This window comes from Drosophila serrata, unplaced genomic scaffold, assembly GCF_035046125.1.
Source record: "Drosophila serrata isolate PLE 108 unplaced genomic scaffold, ASM3504612v1 contig_240, whole genome shotgun sequence".
Classification (NCBI taxonomy): domain Eukaryota; kingdom Metazoa; phylum Arthropoda; class Insecta; order Diptera; family Drosophilidae; genus Drosophila; species Drosophila serrata.
In genome coordinates this window covers 7,727,917-7,753,711 of record NW_028257138.1, presented here as the reverse complement: position 1 = coordinate 7,753,711, position 25,795 = coordinate 7,727,917, and the positions used below count along the sequence as shown (strand labels likewise).

General features: G+C 41.7%; 1 protein-coding gene across 1 annotated transcript; it reads left to right on the top strand.

Moving 5' to 3' along the window:
- The first annotated feature begins 3,681 nt into the window (after positions 1-3,681).
- Positions 3,682-24,111, top strand: rau (RA domain-containing protein rau). Its single transcript, XM_020951281.2, has 4 exons — positions 3,682-4,191; positions 22,331-22,513; positions 22,576-22,685; positions 22,747-24,111. Exons 2-4 carry the CDS (start codon positions 22,331-22,333, stop codon positions 23,777-23,779), a joined length of 1,326 nt encoding a protein of 441 aa, XP_020806940.2. The 5' UTR covers positions 3,682-4,191; the 3' UTR covers positions 23,780-24,111.
- Positions 24,112-25,795: the final 1,684 nt, after the last annotated feature.

Sequence of the window (25,795 nt, the reverse complement as noted above, 5' to 3'; positions counted from 1 at the left end):
TTGTTGTTTCTTATATATATTTTTTTTTTAATTTTTTGTTTCGGCTTTAATAAGATACTTGGTTTCGTTTAAAGCCGCTCGTGGCACTTGCCACTTGAGCAGACGCCGCAATCGGAAGTTCTTGTTTATGATATGGATCCTGTTGCCAATATCAGCTGCCACCTGGAGGTTGATTTACTGCCACATCCCCTGTCCACCAATTTAGCTGTTATCTCGATAAGGTTAAGTGATGTTTATGCTCAGATCAAATAAATTCTAAGTACACTCAGGTCGGCCATCTCGCTCTCTGATGCAGATACAATTGTATCTCAAAGTGGCCGCAAACATGATTGATTGATTGCATCAATAGTCGTTTCGCTTCTGCCAGAGTTCTCCTCGTTTTATTTTTATGATTTACTGCTACTATTTATAGGAAATGTGCTTGGCACGCAAAAAGCGAGCCGTAGGGGAAGTCGCCACCGCATCCACGGCACCGAACTTGATGGACAGACTGCCATCCGGGGCACAGATGCAGATGCAGATGTAGATACAGATACTATTGCCAGACTCGCACAAGTGCAGAATCCGATTCGGATACAGATGCCGGCTGTAGCGACTTTTTAGCCCCACCGATTTTGTTTACAATTGGAGCACGTCTGTTTTGGCTGCGGCAGCTGCTGACCGTTGGCCATTAACTTGCAGCTGAGTCTGCAATTACATCTTCAGGCAGGGAAAACAGGGGAGATTGACTAAGAAGAATCTTTAGAGTTTAGTGGAAAATTCACGATCCCTCAGCCAAAGATGTATCTAATTTAAACACCTCAAAATATTCTTAACTTTAGGGAAATTTGTATTCAATTTATTAGCCAAAGATGTATCTAATTTAAATACCTCAAAATTTACTTAGCCAAGTCGATCTAGCCATGTCCGTCTGTCCTTCTGTCCGTCTGTCCGTCTGTCCTTCTGTCCGTCTGTCCGTTTCTACGCAAACTAGTCTCTCAGTTCTGAAGCTATCTGAATGAAACTTTGTAGTTAGTCTTCTATAGATTCCTTTCTTGTTAGTGTATACAGTAGTTCTTTCTCCCCCAAGCTCCACTGTATGAAAAACTCGCTGTGTTTGCACCGCGAACAGCTTTCTGTAACTGGAGCATACCTTCGTCACGTCTGCATCTTCATCTGGAGGATGGAGGTGAGGAGGACTGATTCCCCGCATCGCATGATGCACACTGCATACCTTCCAGAGGAGCAAAGACCCAGCGACCAAGAAAAGCAACTCCCCCGAGTCTCTGGCTTTGTGTGTACTTTTCACACGGTCGTGTGAAAAGCGTGCTATGATACCATTTCCATTTGCATTTGCTGTTCTTCACAAATATTTAACCGTTCGACAGAAGGAATGCCGTGTAACTAGAAACTGTCATTTCTTATACACTAGCCCCCGAGGGTATAGACAAACTTTGAGGCTTGAAAAAATGTTTATATGAGCCCATGATAGCCTCCATATCTAACACCTTTGAAGTGATCTTAACCAGGGGTCTAGTCTACCTTGCTTCGTTTGAAGTTCGTTAAGCGGTGACCTCTAATTAGGGTCTGATTCATGAATTCTTAATTGCCACCCCGGGTTAGGTTAGTTGCATAAGTTGACGTGTTTCTGCTAATTAAATCAATCTCAATAAGCAAACAAATCAAATTGGTTTCGCATTTTTTCGCACAAGTTTTTCACAACTCTGCACCGACATTCACTCATCATCTTCATCTATCAAGATCTAACGAATTTTTTTTAGCTGTTCCGCAAATTATCGAGCTTCAAAAAAAAACCAACTTTATCTATTTCTGTTTTCGGTTCGTTGATGATAATTTCACTTTCATTAATAATTTTTGGACTTTTTGACTTTGTCATAATTAATTTTTGAACTTTTGTTTTTTCTTTTGTTTTGTTTGTGTTACGTTTTGGGCTAAATAAATCATAACAACGAAATATTTTGACAATGTCGGAGAATTGAAAATTGCGCTTGAAGTTTGACTTTCTTTTCGCTTGGCTTGGCTTTTGCATATGGCCAAAGTTCAGGGCTTTATTACATATATTTTTATTTGGTAAGTCCAAGTTGGAAGTTGCCATAAAAGTGTTTAACCCATAAATGGTCGGAAACGTGCTCATAATAAATTGAAGAGTGGGTTCTAGTTAGGAATAATAAGCAAAATGGTGAGTGATGGAATCTGTGGGAGTGTTTAGAGGTATCCAAAGTACTCAATGATTCTTTTATAAGATTATTAATAGAATGAAAATATCATTGATACTTTATAAGTTATTGAATCTTTTATTAGACTCTCTAAATATCTGTTTGCCTTATACATTTTCCAAAATTTTCCACGCCTTATTCGAGAACTGGGGTCTGCCCCGCCTCTCTAGCTCTGCCATCCAAGCCCATCCGGCGTCACTCAACTGCGTCTGCCGTTCTCGCTGGCTACCCATCCCCAACTCCGATTTCCACGAGGAAACCCACATGCCGGTCAAGTCTGATTGGAAACCAGTTTTTCGCTCTCCAAAAACTGAGCGAACTGAACGGCGGTTGGAACCGCTCGCACGCCCACCAGAAGTAGACACTATGGTGTTCGAACCGCAACCCACACATGTTGAGTAAAGAAACTATATATATTTTTTTAGTTTTTAGAAACTCTAAATTGAAGCAAAAACTTAATTTCTTTAATGGAAAATATACAGGTTACGCCAGGCTCTCAAAATATAAAGAAGCTTTCGTACATCTAAACTAACATTGTTAATCAGTACAGTCCCTTAAACCACTTTATATATATTACCTAGTTAATATAGTTCTGTTTCTAACAATGTAGGTTTATTTTTATTGTTTAATAGTGTTGTGTATTTATTGTTTAATGGTGTTGTGTATTTTAAAGTATTTTAAAATATAGGGAAACTGTTGTCCATTTGTTTTTCTGAGTGTTTTGAGTGTTGAGAAAAAGAGCGAGCGTTCGAACATGTTGCTATAGAGCATGACTACACTGATAAAAACTTAATGTTTTAAATTCAAGACTTTTATGTAAGAGTATTACATTTAAAAAGCAGTGAAGGAGTCATTTCCGACCCTATAAATCATATATATTCTTGATCAGCATCAACAGGTCAGTCGATCTAGCTGTGTCTGGCAGGAATTTAATTTTTCAAAATTTTCAAAAATTTATAAGGGGTTACATCGTTAAAATTTACTAAAAAATATCACAAAAATTTTATATCTTGTAATTAGTAAAATATGAATGTAGATTAGTTAAGCTAAGAAAAGCAAAGAAAGAAATGCTTACCGAATTAAATTTTATGAACTTTTAACAAAGTTGTGATGATTTCAAAGGCTTCCTTAAGTTACCTTTTCTTCTTGTTAGAATATTTTTGTTTAATATGAAGAAAGCAATTTAAACATGCTAAAATCTTGATTTTTATTAAACGTATATTTATATTTAATTTATATTTTTATCAGTGTATATATACACACACTGTCTGCCTGCTGGCCCTTAGCTCGATCCATGTCTCGCTCGCTCGCTTGCTAGCAACTAACCCTCGCAGGTCTTTCTCTCGCCTTTCGCTCACTTCTCTCTCTCTCTCTTTCAATCTCTCTCTCTCTCTGTCTCTCTCTCTGAGTGATTCTCTTTCAACTTCTCTGGCGGGTTAGACCTCGCAGACACTAGCTCTGTGGCTTCATTGAGTCCGTAAACACCGCCGAGAGCAGTCGCTGCTGCCGCTTTTACGCAATCTTTATTATTTTTCACTATTGTTCGTGAACTCAACTACATAACTGTGGACGGCTGAAACGAAACCGAAAGTGCAACTAAATCGAAATTACCATATATTTTGCAAACCCAAAAAATAACAGTGAACCGAATTAGAATCGAAGGGGAAAGACAAGTGAATTTCCCAGTGGAAATCACTGCACCTGTGCACCTGTTTCCTGTCCCTTGCGGCACACGTACGCACCTTTGGGCTGGGGAAATACGCCTAGAAATGCGGCTCATATGCAAAGTACAGTGGAGTGCTCGATAAAAGTTAATGCCTTAAAAACAGACGAAGAAAAACAAAACAGAAACATAGTAAAACAGTGCGACCTTGTCTTGTCTTCGGTGGAGCCCCTTTTTCCACCATCCATCAACTTGGGATTACACACACTCACACCGCATTTGGATATAAAATAAAACCTCATCAGCTTAAAGGTAAGCCCCCAGATCATACATTCTCCCCGATCGGATGGGATCAAATCTAACCCAGTTTTCGAAGGCGGCTCAATAATTTACTCTCTTCCTCTAGAAAGTTTTGATGGGGATCGAAATCTAGTCTGGTTTTCGATTGGTTTTCTTTTCGTTTATGGCGAAAGTCTAGAATTTTCACTCAATCTAGTTTCAATTATCGAATTTATGACAAGATCTCTTGGGAGACTTTTCGCCACAGCCAGAGGAGTTGATTGAACTTAAAAAGACCTATGTGCCAACGGTAACCAAGTTGTTGGCAACTCATTTCCGCTTCCACCGAGATCATCTAGGCGATTATAATGCAAATACACGGACTTTCTGTACGTCATTGTCCGGTTCTTTGTACATTTGCAACTAAGTAATTTAGTAAGCATTTTTATGCAAAATACCTTGGGGCCACACGCAGACGGACAAAAGACCTTCCCAACTATTTACAAAAATGCATAAACATTTTTATGTAAATTGTTTTCGGATGGATGTCTCCCCTAATTAGTCGAAGTCGTTGGGCTAAACGATTATAAATGAATCAAAGTTGGATTGGATTTGGGATTGATATCTTTGCAGGTTTTTATGAGAAAAAGCTGTCTTTTTTGTTTCGAATACAAATCATAACGAGTTCACATAATCCTAATTTATATTCGTCTGAGAGCTGAGATTTAAGATCATATACACAATACCTTGAAATGCTCTTAATCCGATATACTCATATATCATTTCGTTTCGCTTGAAGCTTCTGTAGTTCTCATCTTCCTTGAGCTTCACAGCTAGTAAACGCAAATTCTGCGTACAAATTTCATTGGAAAAGAAACAATAAAAACTTATTATTATTTTCCAACAGACGAAGGCAAAGTCAAGTCCATGTCCAAGGCGCTGATGGAGACCATGTGTTTGTGGATGCTGACTGGGGGAAAATTCGCAGTGTCCAAAGGCGGTTTTGGGGGGCTATTATAAAATTTCCAAACTGCGGTGGATTTTCACTTCACTTTCCTCAGAGTTCGTCGTACTCACTATGATATTGATATTGAATTAATTTCCTGTCTCCTCGCAGTGTGTGAGAGTATTTTGTCCGTTGAAAAGGCCTGAGGACCTGTGTAAATGCCAAGCACGTCTGCTCATCCCTGGGATAAGCATTTTGTACAAGCGTTTTGTTGTCTTTGTTTGCTTCTATTTGGCTAATTAAAAATTAGGAAATGCACCGAACAATGCAACGCAGCGGGATCCCATCCTGAGTTCTTGGACGAAACTACGTGAGAGTTCCGATTTTGGGCCTACCTGCTCGTGTGCTACTGTCAAGTGCGGTTTGCTACGCTTTAGCGCCTGTTCCCAGGTAGGATTCTCCGAGTCTTGGAATATTTCTACCAAACAGGATCGATACGTGCACTATGAAAGGATATTCGCCTGATTTAACTCTCATATTGCAGCCACGTAGCTCAATGCTATCCATTGATTAATGGAGACTGAAAGTCGAGTGTGGTCTGGCCCAAGGGTCATTTATCTTTAGCCAGAGATCTAGTCAAGCATTCTTATAACTCAATTCGTACTAAGACAAGCGAATTGAGATATCTTTGATATAATCTCAGGGTGTGGAAACTCTTTAGTTTGTTGGTTGGTTTATCTCCTATTCACGCTCATTTAAAAGCTTCAACTGAAACGTGTTTGTATAAAATCTTTGGGGTAATATATGCACGGGGTTTTATGGCTTAAGGAAGTCGTCTAACTTCCATATACAGTTATGCTCACTACGGTCTATTGTCTTGACATCGAATCAAAGACACACCCGCGCACTCTCTCAAAGGCTATTGACAATTGACAAAGAATTGTACAGAAATTTGCCATAAAATTGTGCCACCCGGACTTCGACTCAGACTCCCCCAAAACCCAAAACTCGTGTCATAAGCAAATTTCAAATGATTTGCAATTCAATGAGGCGTTGGCAACACATTTTCTTAGAGCTACAAAAAAATTCAAAAAGTATACCGAAATTCAATTGAATTGAAATACAGGCTTGAATTGGGGTTTTTTCTTCATCTTCTTCGTTGACTGGGTTATGTATAAATGGCAACCTCGTTTAGCGTTTCTTGCTAACTTGGCTAAATTACAGCGAAAATCATACTTAGTCAGCGACTTTAAAAGGTGTATTCGATAAACAGATATATGTATGTACGTATATACATACAAGTACAGAGGCGAAATGCAATAATAATAAAAGGCTTCGGTTATTATTATAAATTATGGCACAGTGTCAGCAAAAAAATGGAAGTTGGCGCTTTTACTGGTAGCTTCTCTTGCCGGTAGATATTTTTTGTTGACACTTCGTTTTGTTAACAATTAATTAACAAAAAAAAGAGTCAAAAGTACACAAAGCCTGTTAACTGTTTTGTTTGCGTTCCGCAACTGTGAAATGGAGTGGCTGTAAAACAATTATGTGGCTTTATAGCCACCACCACCGCTGGTTTTCTCTCTCTCTCTCTTAAAAAACAGCGAATGATTAGATATTGAGGAATTTGTGTTAAGTGATTTGCTATTGACGGGGCTTCTAGTGAAACAGGTGTTAGTCATTTTTGTGGGAGATTTGAATATGCGATGATTACTGAGAAATATAATTTAAGATTCCGTTGTGCTAATCGAAGTTGCCTTGTAAATAGTTTTTGCCATTTCATTCTAGTCTCGATCGGATTTGAAAGGGGGCTAACATCTCAGAGCTTTATAAGGTTATCTTAATGCCAGAGTCTCTTTAGTTGCTTATGGCTTGTTTTATGGCCAATCAAGGTTTATCTTGAACTTTCTTTTGTCAAAGTGTGAGGGGTCTTTTCTCACTTTTCTCACTTTGTTTTTACCAGATCGTATGATCCATTAGGGTCAGGTCCAGTCCGTTGGTTAGTAGCTTCTGTTAACCTTTCATTTTGTGCGAGCTCCGGGGCTCGTAAACTTTCGTTCGAGCGTAAATCCAAGTATCTCACGAAGCCGGGCTTATCGAGTGGGAAATCGCTTTCCAACGGATGCAACACGTGCCTCCATTCCACCCACCTGGCGGAGCACCAACTCTCACGCCGGTCTCGGGATTGTTTTGTTGTATTCTTGAACTTGTATGTGAATGCTGCTCGCACAAAACCGCAAAATGCAACCGCAAGTGGTTTCTGGTGCTCCACGAGTTCAGTTCCCAGCTTGAAGCTTCTATCCTGGGACAGGAATTCGTGTTCCCCCAGTACACTCGGGATGTACACTGTGGGAATGCGGAATGTTGGGGCTAAAAGTTGATTGACTCACTTTTTTTGCCTCCTTGCAAGTGGACGACGACAAGTCGGGGGATTCATTAACTTGCAACTCTCACTTGCCTGTAAATCGCTGGGAACTCCCGGTTTTTGAGGCCCTGCCAGTAGGTAATCGATATGCGTGTAACACCCGTTTTGGGTTTGAGGGGTTCACTATTTTTTTTTGCTAAAGGCCGGAAACTGTCCGGATTACAGCCCAAAAAGGATTAAAAACAAGTCAGAAAAAAGCAACAGAGTTGCAGAGAAAAAAGCAAATCGTTTGGAGCTCTATTTGAGCGTGATTAATTTCCGTACATCAGTCAGTGCCATGCCGGCTAAATGCAAACACTTGGCGCAGACATCCCGGCCCCGAAGCACTGAAGGACTGAAGGACTCTCTCTTTCCCTTCAACCAATTGCATTTTTTTCCCTCACTCAACATTTTGGACATTTTACCCATTACCCATTCCAACCCGGTCTTGACAAATTAACCAACTTAAAAGCTGTTGCAGCTCGGAGGCTCGGATAGGGATACTGCTGCTACTGCCAAGTGACAACTTGATGTCTTCGTTGGCACATCATATGCACAGCAGGAAGCCCAGGAGGGACCTCTCCCAGGCGACTTAATTGTGCGTTTTGCAAATTCGTGTGGGAATCGGCTTGGCTTAACATTTCTGGCCCATTGTTTTTTTATGTTGGCCAAGACTGGGGCTCTGCAGTTGGAAGTTTTCTGTAGTTACAATTTTTCTTGCTTCTTTTGCTTTGCTTTTAGTTGCTCTGAAAGATAAAAAAGTACTATAAATAACAGACCCAGTAGAAATAGTTGCCCACACAAGTTGGAGCTTATCGGACTTTCAATGGGCACAAGGCCCTCGCATGTTGCATCTGCCATTGGCTTTCTCTGCCAGATAAACCATATAAATATCAGGGAGAACTCTGGAGATGTGCTGCTTAATATTAAAACATCTTAATCGGCACTCGAGTAAACAAAAGGGAACGAAAAAGAGATATGGAAAAATATTAATTGTCGGCGCTTAAGTGGAAGTCTTCGGCGGCTTTTCAGCATATTTATGGAATATGCACGACGGAGAGGCATCAAAAATAAATACATCCCCCGGATGAGGAACGAGGAGCTCATAACTTCATTAGGGCGAGGCAGACTTCTTCCCGGAATTTTTCTTTCAGAAACAAAACCCAAGTGGGGGAGTTGCATTTGCAGCACATTGTTTTTTACAGCCTTGTGCATTTATAGTATTTTATGATTAGTTCGAGGCTGTTGTGACATTAGAGGGGGAACGTGTGGGACAACAAAAGCAATTTGTACTGTATTTTTAGCTGATTTATCCGAAACAAATGTGCAATTTGTATGGAGAGAGAATTTAGCTAAATGCGTCGTCGCTCATCGCAGACAATAAGCGGCCTTGCCTTGGATCACAGAGACACGAAATGCGAGGCTGGGAAATTCTTCCAACTTATTGTTCAGAATTTGAATGGTTTTTGTACCCGATGAACTGCAGTTTGACAGCGGGGAGGCAGTGGAAAATCGGGGAAATTATCTAAAAATAAATGGGGGAAAAGCATTTCGCCGTTAAACCGATGTTGCAATAATTTATTGACAAACCACAAAAAGAGTAAAACAATACCTGGGTCCGCGATTCCACGGAAAGCTGAAATCGAAATTGTGTTTGCTTTTTGTAATTGTGTAAAGCAAACTGAAATAAATCGAGAACTTTTGCTCTGAATTTATAATTTCCGCCCCGAGCTGAAAGCTTTATGTGATTTTTTGTCTAGAATCAACCGCTGTTGGCTTTAAGTTTTGCTTTTTATTTTATTGTATTTAAAATTTATGAGGTGGCAAGTCGAGGAGGGGGGAGAACGAAACCTTAATGAAATATGACAGGATTTTAACAGATTTATGAACCCATCGCTGCTTTTTTTATTTGGAACTAAAAAATGAAATGGAATATTTAATATAGAGCGATGGTTCTTTCTGTTAATCACTTGCATACATAATTTTAAAGCGCCATTTAATTAATTTCAACAATATGCAATGGCCAGTTGAGAGATTTTAATGCAAATGAAGTGTGGCTGAAATTTAATGACTCTTGGATGCTCTATTTCGTCTCTTTTATGTATTTATATAAGAATCTACAAATGGACAAGATATACATTATTTATTCCAACAGTTTGCCAGATATATCAAATAGCTCAACATCCCCAAATACAAGCTCGATAAAATCATTTCCATGCCGTTTTTATAGCTTTGCAATATTCATTCGAGAGGCAAATAATTCTGTTCTACAGTGAACATAAATTAAATATAATGTGCAGTATGAAAATGCATAATTGATTAATTAATTGAACAACAATTGAGTTTAATTGAGTGTCATATCGAGATTTCCCCGCATCGCAACTCACCATTTCCATTGTGGTCGCGGATTGTTTTTATATAAATTATTTCTGCCCATTTTGTGTGTGTCTTTGTTAGCTTCCGACACGGCCAGGAAGATGTCAGGGGCAGGCATTAACAGTTAATGCATCATCGTCCAAACAGCCAGCATATTTGCACTAAATACCAGAGTTGCAACTTTTTTCTTTGCCGGCCCAACGACTCGGAGACTTTCAGCCAGCCAGGGGACAATCACCTTCTGGCCGATCAGCCACCTGTCCCGGAAAAGCGCTTGGAAAATCGCCGACGAGTCAAAGACCGCCAGTAAAGTTGCAGCAAAAGTGCAACTTGCGTACATCTGTGACTAAGCAGTGACAGCGACATCAGCAGCAGCAGCAGCAGCAGCAGCAGCAGCAGCAACAGCAGCAGCGATGCGATGCGATGCGATGCAATACGAGCGATGCGATGCGACGCGTGCTGCGTCAAAGCGGCAGGGGCTACGTCAAAGCGTGACAAATCGCTGCGAGATGGTGATGTTGTTTATGTAGCAGCCTCCCTCCAAAGTCTAAGTACAAGTTCTTGCTGGTTTAGTTAGTCACTCGAACTAGAGATGGTAGCGTGAACTTAAGGAAGAAACTTGGGAGCCAGAAACCGAAGTTGCAGGTGAAGAACTATGTTAGTTGTAGTAAATATGAGGTGTTTTATCTCTTGATTAAGTTGATTAAATATTAAGTAATAGTAAATAATTTATTTACATACCCAAAAAGTACTTTTAAAGCCTCCCATTTCCCTTTAGCAGTTGCCACCTCTAATTTGGTGCAACATGTTGGGCCACATTTCAAGCCAATAGGCTGGCCAACTTGTTGCCTTGGCCAACACAACTATGGGACCAAAAGTCACAGATAATCGGCAAAAATAAAACGTAGACAAGGCAACTGTGGAGTGTGGGCAAAAATGTTAATTTCGTTTGCACAGAAGCTAAGCCATTAGCAACGGGCCACAGTTGAACTTAATTTTGGCCCAAAAACTCAGATTCTGAGTCCGGCCTCCGAACACATTTCGCGGGTAATTCCATTTAGTACTTTGGAAAACCGAAAACTAGTTTAGTTTAATTCGAAGTTCCCAAGAAATTTCGGCCACGGGGAAGATGCCAGCAAAACAGGCGCAACTGCGAAGCTTATGGCCGGTCCTCATTAAAATACTAGAAAATTGACTTTTTGCCAGTTCTGGGCCCGAGGCCCATTCCCGGCTTTTGTAATTTATGGCCAGCTGAATAGAATAGTTACACACAAAAAACCATATTTTCGGGCAAACACAATCGGCTTCCTGTCCAGCACGACCCACAATATGTTCTCTGTAGTACTACTGGGTTATGTCTGCGATACAGATTCGAATACAAAGGATTCTGTCCACTCATGCCGACAAATTGTCGAGTTGACAAAATATCGCTTACCAAACATTTTCAGAACGCTCCATAAATTCCCCTCAATTTGCCACTAAAAAAAGGGAACAAAAACTATTGAATCTGGAAGTCAGAGGACAGGAAGTAGGCCCCTGAAGGAATCAAAGTGTGAGAGTGACTAATTGATAAATGAGGAGGAGATTCCATCAAATGAAATGGAAAATGAGAAACTGATTGGCCGTAAGGCAATAAAAATTATAAGAGTCAAGGAATAAGGAAGTCCATACAAAAAATGAGAATCTTAAGAAATCTGAGCAATAGAAATAATTTCAAATTAGAGAAAAAAATAAATCCGAGGAGATGACGGAATTTGTGTAATGACTGTTGAATCTAGATATAATGGGTTTAAGGCTAAATATGATTCTAAATTTATATGCTCCTCATAAAAAGCGAGTTGAGACCTATAAAGAACTTGATGATAAACCAAAAGGAGACATAATGATTCTTATCTTAATTGAACATAAAGGCAAACAGGTTATGGGAATGCGGAAAGGGAATGTTAGCTTGCTAAAGGGATTTGTTATGATTTTAGGGCATTATTAGTAGCCAAATTATGCAGCACTCTCTGTAAAGGTCTCTGAGTGTCAGTTCCTAAAATCCGATCAACCCACGATGTTGCTATCTATGCCCATGCATCAATCTTGCACTGACAACCCAGAGCCCGTACCTGGAAAGATAAGACACTGGAAGCCGCAGACAGCACACCTCTTTTCACACCTCTTGTTTTTTCTTTTAATGTGGGCGTTGTTCTGAGACAAAGGTCACACAATGCCGCCCTAAATGGATCTTGTTAGCAGCTGACCCCTGAACTCGGAGCATTAATGCTGGAGCCGGAAACGGAGGAAACGGCATTTGCATCTAAAGAAACTTCGAATCACTTTTTGGGGTTGTATATGCTCGCATTTATTTAAATGGCTCCACAGAATTCAAAGTGTCCGTCCCGAAACCGGATTTTAGAGTGCCAGGAAAAACATCAGCATCGACATTTCCCCCATTTCCCTGCCGCATTTTCCACATGTTGTGCATACGCGCATCCGAAGAACTGATGCCTGCTACCTGCTACCACGGCAGCTGCTGGGGATTCTCAGAGAAGGCGAGGTTTCTCATGGCGAATTCCCACACTGCACTATCTATGCTATATCTCTCTCTGCTATCCAACTATCCAGGGAAGGACTGCAAGTCAGCTGCCAGCTCAGCTTCCCATTCGCCGTATCAAGTGTATCCCATGGATGCGAGTCGGCGTGGCGAAAGCATATGTGCGTGGCCAGATTGCTGCTGTTGCTGCTGCTGTTGATGTTGCTGCTGTTGTTGCTGCTGCTGCTGTTGCTGCTGTTGCTGCTATTGCTGCTCAGAAGAGTATTTTTTGTTTTTGGCAGATTTTCCCATATGGTTTTTCATAATGCGCACCCAGTGGCAGCTGTCGCGTGGCCATGGGAAACTCGCTAAGGAAACAGTTGCAGGTTTGCAGGTTGCAGGTTGCACTTTGCATGGGGCGAACCCTTAGGCGGGATTGATTTATGTGATGGGAAATGGTTGAGCACAGAACCGCGAAATAGTTGGAATAAATTCCTTGTGATAATAGAAATATATACTATATAAATACAATCAATAGTTATAAGACAATGTAATGTAAATATAATGTTACTTAACCCCATCTTATCCTTAAACTAAATGAATTTCCTCATTTTCCATTTCGTTACAGGTAAGCACACCTGGCAGCTACTAGCGACTTTTTACTAGCCGAGAAAACTATTTCTAAGGTAATTCGAGCTGCTTTTAGCTTAGCAACAGGCCGGCTGCTGTCCGGAATGCCTGAAATGACAGGGCAAATAAAAATTAATAGCCGAGATGGCGAAGGCTCCTCCTTTTTGTCCCCGCTTCCTTTTTTGTGAATATTTTTTCCCTTCGTTTTTCGTTTTCTGCCCCAGATTACGCCGCCCTAAGTTGGGTTTGCTCGGCTCCTTTGGCGGCCTTTGTTTACCTTTGAGTCGAGGTTTCTCTTTTTCCCCCTTGTGTGTTAGGGGCCTTTGTTGGTTTTTGTTCGCGGGCCCAGGCCCAGGCCCAAAAAATGTATGCAAACCTCGGCATCTGTATGTATTTTCGAATAAAAAAGAAAGAAAGCACTCATATACATTTTGCGTAATGCGGCGACGGCGCCTGAAAGCGTTGTCCTTCTTTTAATAGTCTTAAATTCCTGGGCAAATAATTTGACAGCAAATAGAGCCCGATGCCAATGGCCAGAGACAAAGCAAAAGGGAATATCCTGAAGAGAGAAAACGGACAGAGGATATTTTAAAAATTATTTGTCCTTTAAAGTTATCTTTTTCCCCTCTTTTTCCTCTCTTGAGCACAAATTAAATACCTTGATTTTTAATTAGATAAATGGAGAAGACGCAAAACGAAAACGTGTCTTTGGTGCAGGCAAACGACACTTGCAACCAGAGCTTCATTTTGGGGAGCTGTCAAGTCGAGGGACACATTTCTCCATTTAACTTTTTCCAAGAGAGAAAGAAAGAGCCTACGCTGCAGTGGTTTCCGCATTCTTTGGCGGCGCAACTTACAGTTAAATATATTCTCATTGCCATCTAATTGAATTTCCGTTCCCCACATGGCGCTATTAATGTTTACATTTCCTGTTTTCCACACGCACCGATTCTCCCAAAAAAAGAAGACTCAGCAAGGGAAAACTAATGTCGGCTTCAATTTCCCCAAGAAAACCCAAAACAAGAACCTTCGTTTCCTCGTTGTGTTTTCCATTCGAGCGTGTGGCTAGGTGTGGCTAGGAAAACTTATTAATGAATTTCGCTCGAGGCACATGGGACCCAGCTTAGGAGAGGAATACTAGTATACTTTACAAGGGTTTTAAATGCTTTAATATTTGTAATTACTTTAAAGGAATGGAAATGAAATTTGAGTAAGATATAATAAGCTATATTTTTCCATTACCAGATAAAGGTTTTGCACAAGCAGCTCTTAAAGCTTTGCCTAACTAATTAATAAATTACGTTCAAGTTTCCCTGTTTCATATAAATAAATTTTGCAAGAAATTCTTTACTGCGTGTGGCCAAAATTAATGTCTTCTTCAAAGTCTTCTTCCTTGAGTGTTCCAAGAAAGTGCTGAGTTTTTGTGTGGGAGTGACTGTCGCAAAAGTGGTGACATGTTGCACAGCTTCTCCTCCCAAATCGAAATTGGTGGCACGTGCAGAGAAACACGTCAATTTGAGGAATTGCCAAAATCGACAGGAAAGGCTCATCCTTCCACAATCTCTCTCCAACAGTTGAACAATTATCCCGCCTCTGATTGCTCTGTGACGCAAACGGATAATCGAATCAGCAGACACCCTTCCCACCCGAGTAAATATAGACCACAAGACAACAATTTAAATGCTTAGACATATCCAGCATAATTTAGCATAACGTTGGTATTTTCTGTTTCTGCTTTTTTCTCGACTGCCACCGGATGGCAGAGGCATTTCGAACCAGTTTGTGACATGGGGCGGTGCAGAAGCAAAAGCATATAAAAAAGCATCGTTGCAGCCATAAATCATATCGAAAGAATTTATGCAGCAGGCAAATTCCTTGGCCTGGAACATGTTTCCACCCAACAACAGGTTGTGCAACGGAAGTGGCTGGAAAAGTCTTCCCTGCACTCGCCTCTTAATGAGCGGGAAGTGATTTCTTCCAATTCGACTTCCTGTTTGCAGCCGCTGTCAAGGATGCACTCTAATAGGTCGATTTCTTGTCTCCAGGCCCCGCGAGCTGAACTCGTTAGCGAGGAGTATCTCATGGATACGCAACTCTCTCGATGTCTAAGTGCGTCTCAATCTATCGTTTCCGGTGACACTTGACTAGTTTTGACTGTCTTCTAGTTGAGTTATTGAGTGTTATCAAGGCTGTGAAGATAAATTATTGGTTTACAAATCGGTGTTTTATTCAAAGAACTAAATTAATAAATTATAGGTAATTGTCATCAATTTAAAGCCTGCAGCAAGGTATCTTTAGTTTGAAATTAAGCTGTCATGATCAGCGTGCTCTGCTCCTATTTTGTTTATTAATTATACCAAAACTATCATAACTTATTCCGCTGAATTCATATGCAATTATTAGCAGAGCTCTAAATCTTCTGGCACTCCCAGAACCACATATGCGAACTGAATTTATGGCAGAGCCGGAAAACTTTCGCTGCAAAGTATGCAATGCCAAATTGCGCGTGCCTCCTTATCCTGCAGTCTGAGTGTGTGTGTGTGTCTCTCTCTCTCTCTCTCTCTCTCTCTCTCTCTCTCTGTGTAAGTGTGCCTGCATTCGATTCAATTTCATAGTTGATTTTCGCTCGCACCTACGCAAAAATTTACGACACTTTTAAAATGTGCAATTTATGGGAAACGCCAAGGATGCCAAAAGGGGCGTGTTGGAGTCGAGTCCTGCTAAAATTATGGAAATTTTCCTGCTAAAATTGTAGTTGTAGGTGCCATTGTATAGCATTTTGGGTTTTCCCTCTGTAACGATTTACAAAGACAGCAGCAGTCTAACTCTAACGAAGTTTACCCAGCAAACAAAAGGAGCTGCAAGGTTGGCCTGACAATGGATTAATTTTAAGGCTTTACTAGGGAAACTTTGAGCTCTCTCTCTGACATATGCATACATAACATATGTTTCATCGATCTGGCTATAAATTTCATTCGAAATGCCGCAAAGTATGCAAATGATTAGGTGACAAAAACGCAGCAAATACCCGAGGGAAGGCATCGAAAAACCAACAGCATTTGACCGCAAATTTTAAACACTCTCGCGTGGTGTGACATGTCCCAGGGGGGGGGGGAGTCGGAAAATGCAACTCGTTGGCGAGTTAATGGAAAATTGGTTGCCCAAAAGTGTGCTCTAAATAATTGGAAATTATTTCTGCTGTCATTGCAATGACATGTGAGAGGCGGCTGTCCCTCCTCCTGCTTTCTCTCCCATGTGTGTGTGCGTGTAGTTTTTGACATGGTGACAACACATCTCTGTGCATCCTGCTGCATCCTGGTGCATCCCCCCTCTGTTTATCTCCCACTTTATGCTTACATAATTTCCGAAACATAATTCCCCGCCACTGTCCACCCTGAGGGGGTTAGTCAACTCACTGATGGCATGTTAATCCGCTCGCTCTTGTTTTGCATAATAACTAAGCGGTTTAGTTGGAGGGTATGGGGAAAAATTGTAGAGCAGGGGGGAGACCAGCATTCTTCACAAGGGGCGCCGCTTAAATATGCCAAAAATTGTGCCGCAAGCTGGAAAATAGTCGGAAAATGATGAAACAATTGGAACACCGCCACGGTAGGGTGTGGAAAATTCAGAAAAAGCAGCTGCATTTTGGCTTATTTAATAGGATCCTGGAAATAAGGTTCACTGGGGAAAATTTGCATAAATAAGAGAACATATTGGATGTATTAAAATGTATTACAATTTAGGAAACATAATATATTTATTCCTTGAAATATTAGACGTATATTTCAGCCACTTATTTCTTAACAATTATTATTATACATTCCCTTTAAATTGCTTTGTTATATTCTAATATACATTATTATTGTTTATACTACATCCTAGTTCCAGTGTCCTTTTGTTAGATTCATTTTTAAGAGAACCCCGGGAAGATGTTTAATTCGCTGGGATCCCTTGCAGCTACAACTGCGCTTTGTTGCACGCGTTACTCTTAATTCCGCTTCATGCACGAGCTGCTTAATTTTTGCCCTTTTGATTCTATTTCTAGGACCAGGCAGCCAGCCTTGGAGCTGCTGCCTTATCCAGTATCCCAGTATACTGAGCCACCTGCATGCTTGGCTCCACAATTCCCACTTGGTGGACTCCTTGGCCAACATTTTAATGAGGAGCACCGCGTTAGCAATGCTTCCTAATTTCAAAACTAAAACAAAAGAACCCAAAACAATCCAGAACACAACCCACAAAGAGCTAACCTCCCAAAGTTGATTTAAACTACAACTTAATTTAGTTATTTTTTGTTCCTTCTCGGGCCTTGGCGCCCTTTGCTATGCAACACTTTTTAATTGCCGGACAAAAAAAAATGGCGCTGGCTAAGCGGCTTACATAAAAAACAGAGACAGCAGGCAATAAAAAATGGTCAGAAAGGAGGCTTACTGCCGCCAAAGATAAATAAATAAATACCCCGCTTAAGCAAAAATTATAAATGTTAGCTGGCGAGACAGAGGCACTTTTTCAAACTAACTTTTTCAGCCGTTTTTTATACGTTTTCAAGGGTATTATAATTTTAGTCAGAAGCAAGTAACGCTGTAAAGGAGTCATATAAACCATACAAAGCATATATATTCTTGATCAGCATCAACAGCTGAGTCGATCTTGATAAGGCGTCAAAAATTGTCAAAAAATTGGCAAAAATTTATTTTTCTAAAATTTTAAATTGAGTATGCAGATTTATAAACCTAATGAAAACTTGCATTGGAGCGGTTTCTGAATTTAAATTGCTACCTTTTAAGCTTAGTTATGCTATTTTTAAACTTTGATTTTTTGCAAAAAATTGTCCCCTAAAATCTTGTTAAATATCGATTAAAAAAATGCGAATATTTTAAGCTTAGTTATGATCTGTTCCCGATTCAATTACAAACTGCAAGGGTATATAAATTTCGTCTTCCTGAAGTAAGTTTCTTTTTGTTTTAGGTTTTTGTATCCTGAGGTTTTTTATTTTATGACTGTCACTTGCAACACATTACGAAAATAGTTTTCACCCAGTTTTTGTTTGACTTTGTTTTTATTCTCAATTTGTAGGGAAACGGAAGAGCATACCAATTTTTAATTCACAGCTAAACTCATATATATTATTATATATTTTGCTTAAATTTTAAAGTGCCTTTTAAGCTAATCACCTTTATAAGCCTTGAATTTTTTTCGCATTTAATTTTGTTGGGTTATCGTATCCGTTTTACTTAGCGGACTTTCCATAAACCTATTAACCCATAGCCACTGAAAATGCCATAAATAGAACCAAAGTCTGTAAAAGACTAGCTCTTCGCATAAATTAACCGTAAAGCGAAACATCAAAAATCACTCAACTAAGAATACGCAAAATAAATGAAAAAAAAAGGAAAAACGGCGAAAAGAAAACTCCCCCAGACGGAAAAATCTCTGGCAATGCTTCGCTGAACATCGAGGCAGAGAAAAAATAATGCTAGAACAAAAGTGAGACCCCCAGCAAAGCCATTCCCCCATAAAAAACGGTTAACTTAATTGACTTTTGCAAGTCAATTTTATCAATTGCATTGAAGTAAAAACTTAAATGCGATTATTGAATTTATTGACAAACAGTAAACCCCTTTTTTTTAACCAATTTTCTGCCATATGGCATCGGCAGCATTAAACATGCAATGAAAAGCCCCAGCAGGGTATCAATATTGACTTTATAAAGGTAAATATTTAATAGAATTTTTTTAACATAATTAATTTGCGTAGATGTGCTTAAAGTGTGTTTCAATCAATAGTAAGTAATCGGAAAAATATTCCCCTTGAAACGATTACAGTCTGTCAGTTGATCTATGGCGGAGCACATCCTTGCCAGAATGTTACTCATTTGCTCGTCTGGTGGGATACAAATTATCTGGCAGACATTTGGCTTTTGTGTCTTCGTGATTCTTCTGCCCTGTTGCATTTTCCCCCTTTCGCCGTGTGTGTTTTGTCTGCGATTTTTCATCTCCTGGCACAATTTTTCCTCACCCAGCCAGGCAGTCTCTGACAATGACAATGATGGCAATGGCGTCGATGGCAACGATGGCCACATTTGGCAAAATGCTCTAAGGTTTGTTGTCACTGTGACTCCGGCTTCTGTCTTTGATTAATAAAGCCAGCGTAACATGACAGTCAAATCTTATCAGACAGGGCGGCCAAGGATCCGGGGTAAAATTGGTCTGAGGTGGCCCAGCTTAAAGTATCTTTCCTTGTTCCCTGACAAAAATATTCACTCTGCTTTCAGCCTTTTTTTTTTGTTGCCCGTGGTCCCTTTTCTAGTCTGCTGGCCATGAAAGTATTCTCTAGCTTCTTTCCGCTGGCCGGGTAATTCAATCAATAATCCTTTCGCTTTCGAATGTGTGAAAATGATAAAGGACCCCAAAGGCAGGACCTCCGTTTCTGATAAAGTTTTGAGTATGTATCGGTAACTGGAAAGCACGGTGCTTCTGAGCAACAAGTTCAAGGACATGTTTTTCAGGACTGCAATTTGTAACACTCCAGAAGCTGAGATAAATCTCAAGTTGAAGTTAGAGATGGCAATGTTAAGGGTTTATTAAATAATAATAAAAATATTAAATACTTGTATTTTAGGTCATACAAATACATATTTTCAAGAACTTAAGAGAGACCTGTTCTGAGGCATAAACGATGCTGTCACCTCTCACTTTCGTTTACGACTTCCTTGCAAACGAAACTTAAAATTAAAACATTCCTGGCAAGTTCTGAGCATCTTTCGTCTGCCGTCTCCAGCTGGTTTTTATTGCCTCTTTTGTTTGTTGCCAACAGTTGTAAGTTGTGTAATGTCTGTCTGTCTGTCTGGCAGTTACTTACTTGCTCTGTCGCCTCCTTCGGCGTGTCTTGGCCATGTTGTATTGCCTTCTGGAATTTATGCGACTTGTGTGGCAGCCGTGACCTTTGGTACTTCGATTCTATGGCATAATTGGAAAAGTTCAGGGGGGGCACATATTATGATTATTATCAGTGGCCCAAAACTAAGGCCAAGCAACTCAATTAGAGTTCAATGCGAGTTGTTCTTGACCAATCCGGCTAAGTGCCACTGTGCCACAGTCGAGGACAATCATAAATCTTTAACTTATTTCCACTCACCGAGCCCTTGCACCTCAAACTGGTTTATATTAAAATTTTTTCTTTCCTCTCTCTCGGCCTGGGTAGCAATTTTCCTTCTTCCTTGAGCTTTTCCAGTTTCTTTCAATTTTTATGGCCAGCCATGTGTAGGGTCCTAAAATTTTATGCGAATTTCTAATTCAATTTCACGTTAACGATATTTTCTGGATTTCCTTCTCCGAGTCCTGCGTCCTGCGTCCTTTGCCCTCTGCTGTCACATTTGCTCATCTCGAGTGGCTTACTTACACTTTATTCGATTTGAGCTTGTTGCTGGTTTTTGCCTTTTCTTTTGAGTTTGGAATTAATTTGCTTGATTTGCAATTTGGAGCCACAGAAACGTCTGTCAGTGTCCCCAAAAAATTTATTTAATCATTCTGCCTGCGTTTTGAGTTATTTGCTAGCAGATTTTAGTTCAGATCCCTCATGAAGCAACTGTCAAAGTATTTTTAAAACATTTTGGTTGTCGTTATAATGAGAGAGTGAGCAGTGAATCCTATGAAAGGGAAATATTTAAGATGCACTGGTAAAGAAATTTTTGAGATCTAACATTAAAATTAAACAGGATAGGAAACTTCTAAATAAATCGATATTTATTGGGTTTGAATATGGCATAACTACGTCAAAAATGACTTAATTTCATTTCGGAAACCATTCCTATGCTAGTTTTAATTAGGCTATTAATTCCGATCAAGAATATATATGATTTATAGGGAAATGCCTCCTTCACATCGTTTCAGGCTTCTGACTAAAGTAGGAATACCCTGAAAGTTCCGAGAACTAAATAATAAAGAATTTACAGTGAGCCAGCTTATAGTTTAATATTCTTAACATTCTTGGAAAATCTTCGCATTTCTTCGAGTGTCTGCTATAACGATAGAAGTCTCTTTTGCTAGAGAGTTCAATTTAGCAGTGACCCGAGTGCCATCATCGCGTGAAACTCTGCAACATTAGCCGCTAATTGCGGGAGCAGCAGACGTCAGCACTCAAGCGGGTCCACCCGCCTCCAGCCTCCAGCCTCCAGTGAGCTCCCTTAACCCCCTGAAGCCACTGAATCCGCTGAATTCCAAATCCCCCAGACTCCTCTCCCTTCCTCCTTCACAGCTCTCACAATCTGGCACAGTGCACGTCGTTGGACGCAGAGCTCCTCCTCGTATCGTTTGCATTGCTCCAGTGCTCGTTGAAATTTTATGCTGGTTCGCCACGGTTCACTTGCTACGACTCCAACTGCGAATGCCACTGCTCCTCCTACTTGGACTCTGCTTCTAATTAATCGTGTGAAAGTCGCGCAATCATAGTTGTCCCTTTAACAACAATAATTTTACATTTTAATTAAATGCTGAGCAGAACCATGCAAAATGTATATATTTACCACACGTACACACATATATAGAGTTTGGAGGCTGACAGGGATTGCATAACCGGATGTTGAGCCCGGTCCATCCCATCAACTTCCGCCTGCAATCGGCTCACAAAGCGGCACGCCTCGAATGAGAGTCTCAATGCCTGGCTGCTTGGGGGATCTCCATGCACACAGGGATCATGGAACACCATTGGAGAGGCTCGGCACGGCACGGCTTGGCTTTCAATCAAACGTCAGGGCGGCGATTTCCCCGATGAACGCCCCATTTCGCTTTCATGGCCCATTGTCAGCGCCATGAACAGCCCAGCGATGCGAGGCAGCGACACAGCGAGCCCTTTATTAATTTCAATACATCATCCCCTTCTCATCCTCATCCTCATCATCGTCGTCGTCTGGAGAGCTGCTTCGGCTGAGGACACTTCTCCTCAATATCTTCCCCTCCATTTGCATGCCTCAATGAGCTCTGGCTGCTCTCTGCCTGAAAGTGGCTGCATTCATCAGGGAAATGCGTGCATCCAGAGGGTTTTTTGTAAAGAGGATGCTCCTCCCTCCCAGAGCCCACATATCTTACACACAGAGCACATAATCAGGGTACATTAGCATTAGCTTTATCAGGTTTAATTTTTACTGATTAAAAACGTATTCTAAAGGTATTTCTTGCTGTGCAACATTGTTTTTAGAAAAACCGGATGTTGCAATTGAAGTTTTACTGAGTGTTCCAGGAAGCATTTATCACTAGTAAGCCCTATGACTAACCCCTATTTTGTTTTCTTTACATTTCAGATGCTGAAGCACGTTCAAATCTCACCGCTGCGCAATCGTTCTGACTCGGTGTCCCTGCGCTCCTCCAGTCATGCCTCCTCCTGCGCCAGTTCCATGTGCGGCAGTCCAGAGCCACCCACAGATCTGCAGAGGACACCCTCGCGGGCCTCCAGCTACTCCAGTCTCAATGAGCAGCTGCCACAGGTGAGGTTTTACCTTAGAAAGTAAAAGAAAATCTTTTACTGATGCAATAATTCTTACCACAGACCACCATCAAAGTGTACACCAACTGCCTGAAGATCGATATCGAATACAAGACATTGGGGATTCAGTGGGACACCACCAGCAAGGAAGTGATTGCTATGCTGCTGAGACGGTAAGTTAGGAACTCTTTCCCTTTTCCGAATGAAACCTAATCCAAATCTTTTCTTCTGCAGCCTCAAGATGCGTCATCGTGATCCACGACTCTTTTACCTATCGATGGAAGTGGCTGTGCGTCGAGCTGGTGTAAAGACCATCCTTGTGCTGGACGATGACACCCGGCCGGCTATCATGCAGGCCTGCCACCCGAAGGGTGAATCCCGCTTTTGCCTGCAGCTAAAGCCCGGCGGTCTCATCCGCGTCCACACATCCGCCCTGCAGCCGAGCTCCCAGTACAAGTCCCTGGTAATTAGCGAAGAGACCACCAGCGATGAACTGCTTCAGTTGCTCCTCGGCTGCTATAGCTCACCGGAGCCCGTGGAGAGCTTCTCGCTGTACGAGGTGTGTCCGGGACAGGAGTGTCAGCGCAAGTTGCATCCGGATGATCTGCCGCTGCGCACCCAGGCGGAGCGGATGAAGCGCGGGGAGGGTTGTCACTTCTTGGTAAGGCGGACGCCCAACTATGCCCGTCGGCGTCAGTTGTTGGCCAACCTGAACGAAGCTATTGGCCAGGCTGCAGCAGAAGCGGCGGCAGCAGCAGCAGCGGAGGATGCCACCAGTCTGCTGGAGCTCTCTTTGGAGTCGGATCTGTCGCTCTCCGAGGATCTGCACAGCTGCAGCAGTCGGAGCAGCAGCAGCGAAGATGCCGAGGATGAGGACGAGTGTGCCAGCAGCTCTGGCTCCTCGGACAACTCCACGGAGTGTGCCCTGCGACGTGACTTTTATCCAACTCCAGCTCCTCCTCCTCCTGTTTCTGTTCCTGCCCCAACGACAGTCACCGTGTCGCCACCAGCTCGTGCCTACAGCCCCGTCTACAACATTCGGGAGATCCGCACAGCCTCGCACTCGTTCTCCTCGCTGGGCAAGGACAAGAAGCTGCTGGACATTCATATGAATGCACGCTACGCCTCCGGTGGAGGTCTCTATGGAAGGCTGATGCCTGTTGCAGAGACAGAGACCCTGGACCTGAATGGCAATCCCAGCAAGCTTACAGCGGAGGCTGTTAACAACAATCCGGCCAAGGGTCTGGGTCACTTTGTTTATCTGTAGCCTCACCTAGAGAAGTGTACATAGGAGCAGCAGCAGTTTAAGTCTAAGATTAAAAGCCCCCCAAAAAGTAGTTTGGACCAAAGATGCATTTGTAGTTTAAGCCTTAAGATTGAAAGAATGTAAATAGAAAGTAGAACTAACTAAGATAGGCTAAGTTAAGGCAAAGAAACCATCTGCTAACAATCCCAAATCAAAGGAGTCTATAGCTTAGTGCCCTAGTCCTGCGACTAGGGTTTCAATAAGAATAAGAACCTGGACAGCTTGCGGCTAACATTCGTGTAGAAACCAAAAGATATTTTAATAATAAGAATCAGCGAATATGTAAAACTTAAGACCATGTGTTCTCTTTTTTAATTCCGAGATTAATTTCGCCGCCACTTCATTTTTAATTGCATTAAAATCTGGTTAAACACGTGAGCGAAGAGGCAATGGGGCCGCAATTAATGCGGCCAGCCGCGCAATTTGTTTTTCCATGAACGCCGCCGCCTGGCCAGGTCCGCGTCCGGATCCGAGTCTGGGTCCGGAATTAAGGCTCTCCATCTCCATCTCCGCTCCGGGTGTTCGGTGCCGGCTTACGGCGAATGATTTATGCGGCGTATGCGTAATTTCCAGAGCCATAAGCTTTTATTTTTTAAACGAGCTTACTTTACATAATGATCGAAGGATTTAAACATGGAAAGGCTTTTTACCAACTCCCACTTATCGGGTCAGTCGGGGTCCGGTCCTCTCTTCTCTGCCTTTCGACTAATTTAAGTACGAAGGGTTCGCTTTCGGGGCAAATTAAAAATCAACAAATTTACCCAATCAAATCCAATTTGCTTGCATCCTAAAATAATAACTCTGAACCATGGGTCAAAAAGATCCGTTTAGGACTCAGGGAAAAGGTCTCACTTACCGACCGGATTGGAGGGCCGAGAGTTTGTTTTGTTTTTCGTTTCAACCCATCACATCAGACGAGAGTCTGCTCATTTTGTGCCAAACTTTTTAAAGCCGAAACTCTGGCAACCAAATTGCCCTGAGCCAAAGGAGACTCATGAAAAATGCAAGCCGAGTCCTGAGTTGCCTGATGCGGCAGCTGTGCAAACGGAAGCGGAAATGCTAAACAGCCTGCTCGCTCTGCTGGCCAGCATAATAACTTAAGCACTTTATAAGTCGAATTTAAAATTTTCCAAGCAAAAGGCACAACTTGTGCTGCTGCTGTCTGTGTGTGCGCTGGCATTCAAATTTTGGGCAAACTTCGGCGGCTGTTGCACTCGAGATAACTGTCTGTCATTGCCTGGATCGAGTCGGGGGTGTTTTGTTATATGAAGTGGGTGAATGAGTGGTGCTTCTGAACTAAATGAGTGGACATGCATACATATATGCCAGGATTCAGGCCTGAGATTCCTTGCTGTTCAACTGAGCGCCTGGTAGCCCAGCATCCTGTCCGGTTGCTTGACCCGTCTTCATCCCAAACCAGACGTTGCACCTCCCCCCCTACAAATTGAATAAAAATTGCAGAAAAATCGGACAGGAAAAAAATCAGAGGGCCAGGCAAACAGCAATCTGCAGCAAGCCGATCCTTCAGGTAAGTCAGATTTATCTTGTTTTCGGGCCAAGATGCAATCTCGCTTTGGGGCCAGAGGTTCGGAAAGGGAAAATGGGAAAATGGAAAGTTTTCAGCAAGTTTTATTTGTCTTTTGCATTACACTTAATATATTTCATTCAGATTAATTTCGAGAGCACACATACACAGAGAGAGCGAGGCGGACAAACTTTCGTCCTGCAGTTGTTGTCCTGTCAAATTGCTTGGAGGAGGGAAAACTTGGCCGGGATATGCACAAAGTTTGTGTTTGCGCAAGATTGAAGGGAGAGTGAGTGAAGTGGTCAGTGCAAAAATAGAAAATAGAAATGCCTTTGCCTTTCGCCTTGGCCCTGATCACGGTCGCCATCCGTCTAAACGCCACGCAACGCGACGCGGACTCGCAACAAAGCCGAATCAAAGTTGCATCCTGTGTGTGTTACCCGTTCGACTAA